Source organism: Delphinapterus leucas, chromosome 6, assembly GCF_059928025.1.
Source record: "Delphinapterus leucas isolate spDelLeu-1000000601 "Yukka" chromosome 6, BTC_Dleu_Yukka2, whole genome shotgun sequence".
Taxonomy (NCBI): Eukaryota; Metazoa; Chordata; class Mammalia; order Artiodactyla; family Monodontidae; genus Delphinapterus; species Delphinapterus leucas.
In genome coordinates this window covers 91102831-91104918 of record NC_143134.1, presented here as the reverse complement: position 1 = coordinate 91104918, position 2088 = coordinate 91102831, and the positions used below count along the sequence as shown (strand labels likewise).

Genomic DNA, 2088 nt, shown 5'->3' with positions numbered 1-2088 from the left:
GCATGTACCTCAGGATCATCCGTGTAATCAAACATTCTGAAGATGACCCTTGGCATCGGGTACACCGAATCTTCAGTGTGAGGAGGTGGTGTGAAAGGAGGCAGGTTGTGCTGCAGTGCTTCACACAGGATGCTGTCAAAGGCAAGATAAGGTCTTAGGATGTGCCGCTCCTGCCAGCGATCCTTTTTCAATTTCTGAATCTGGGCCCAGAGGCAATCTAAATACTAAAGACAGATTAATTTTTAACAATTAATAGATATTTGGAGGCTAGATGAAATAACATTTTGACTAGACAAAACCAAAAATCTACTGCCTTCTAAAATACAGGATACAAAAGCAAGCTAACTTACAATTAAATACAGTACTAAGGAATACCGCGAAGTTTCTGTTTTTGTTTTACTTATTTTATAAAGTCTGTCTGGGGCTGATACCTCTTATTTTTTCAAATTGGGCACTTAAATAAAAAATACATCAACTCTATGATATCTGGAATCCCAAAGAATAGGGAATGTTTTGATGACATTCTAACATTTATTAAAAATCCACTATATGCCTAGGGCTATGAGGAGCTGAACCCCTGATATGAAATGTGAAAACCCAGCTGAGGTATACAAATGGAATGATTTGAATATGTCACAGAGATAAGAATCTACTCTGTGCTTGTATCACAAGAGACTGAAATCAATTTACCTCTTCTTGTGGATGCGGTTTCTCTGCAGTCCATACTTGTAACATGGGCACATGAGTCTTCTGGCGTCTTCTAAAGGTAAGAATGAAAATCTACGTTTAGGTTCTTAAAACATGAAAAGATATTCAGTTGCTTTCATAATTAATAAAATGCAAATTAAGGGAGTGAAACATTTTAACCTATCAGATTGGCAGATATTAGAATCTTTGATAATGTATTGCATTGCCAAAATGTAGGCAAATACACGGTTTCAAAAACATCACTGGAAGAGGGCTAACTGACAATCTCTTTAGACGACATATGGAAGAGTATAATCTCTTTGGAAGGCAATCTGACTAAGTATCAAAATTAAAATTGTTAAAGACACTTCAACCCAGCAATGCCATTTCTAAGAATTCACATCACCCCAAAACATATTTGTACATGCCACCCCAAAACATATTTGTACATGCACATAAAGACTTATGTACAAGGATATTCACTGAAACACTGTTTAAAATAGCCAAAGACTTGCAATAGCCTCAATGTCTACCAACAGGAGACTAGTTAAAGGAATTATGGTACATTAAAAGACTGGAATACCATACAGCTGTTAAAAGGAATGAGGTAGAGCTAAATATCTTATGCAATGAATCCAAACTATATTAAGAGGGAAAAAAAAGCAAGTGTGTATAGAAGAACAATGTGTATACTGGACTATCATTTGTATAAAAAGGGGGAATGACATTCAAATGTTAGCATATTCATACTCTTTCATTCTTTTGCAAACATCTATATATTATTAAAAAACAGTACAACTTTTGAAAAATATAAAACATTTGAAAAATCATTTAAAGGTACCTTAGTGTAATGAGAAAGCAGATTTTTATCTTTAGACTTCCTTTAGCTTTATTGTAACTAAGTAGATATTAACAATATCCAAAGAATTACCTATTAATAGAAAATGAAACTTATAACAAAATTCTTCTGAAAAAACTTAAGGGGACACAAAATCATTACCAAGCTGCTGTGCCCTTACTTAAGATAGCTTTCAGTGTTGGCAAAGATTCGGTCCATCTCTGCATCTTTCTTTTCGTACAACTCCTTTCCAACCCAGGGCAAAGATGATAGAAATGCATACACGTACCAATCCCGGCGCACCTAAAGAATTTTTTTAAAAAGGTACATTTAAAATAGGTGCTAGTGAATTTTCATTCATATTGTATTTATTCCTGAATGAAATCCTATGGACGCAATTCAGTAGGACTTAACAAAGACATTTGGCTCATTTAGAGCATTTTTAGATATATTAGCTTTAATCTTACTAGACAATATCATTTAACTAAGGTACAGATGTTACAAGAACCCACCATTATACCAGCTGACTTAACTGTTAGACATTAAGAATTTACAATGTGATA

The 2088-nt window shown here is 34.2% G+C and overlaps 1 protein-coding gene across 5 annotated transcripts in view; it reads right to left on the bottom strand.

Moving 5' to 3' along the window:
- Nucleotides 1-2088, bottom strand: part of NCBP1 (nuclear cap binding protein subunit 1) — a 44641-nt gene that overhangs the window by 24214 nt on the left and 18339 nt on the right. For 4 of the 5 annotated variants that reach the window (XM_022600055.3, XM_022600056.2, XM_089912563.1 and 1 more), the window contains 3 exons: nucleotides 1707-1828; nucleotides 691-760; nucleotides 9-224 (listed from right to left, as the gene is read on the bottom strand). In XM_022600055.3, coding sequence (XP_022455763.2) covers nucleotides 9-224; nucleotides 691-760; nucleotides 1707-1828 — 408 coding nt within the window. The remainder of the gene's footprint in view (nucleotides 1-8; nucleotides 225-690; nucleotides 761-1706; nucleotides 1829-2088) is intronic. The other variant, XM_089912564.1, reaches the window with a different exon arrangement.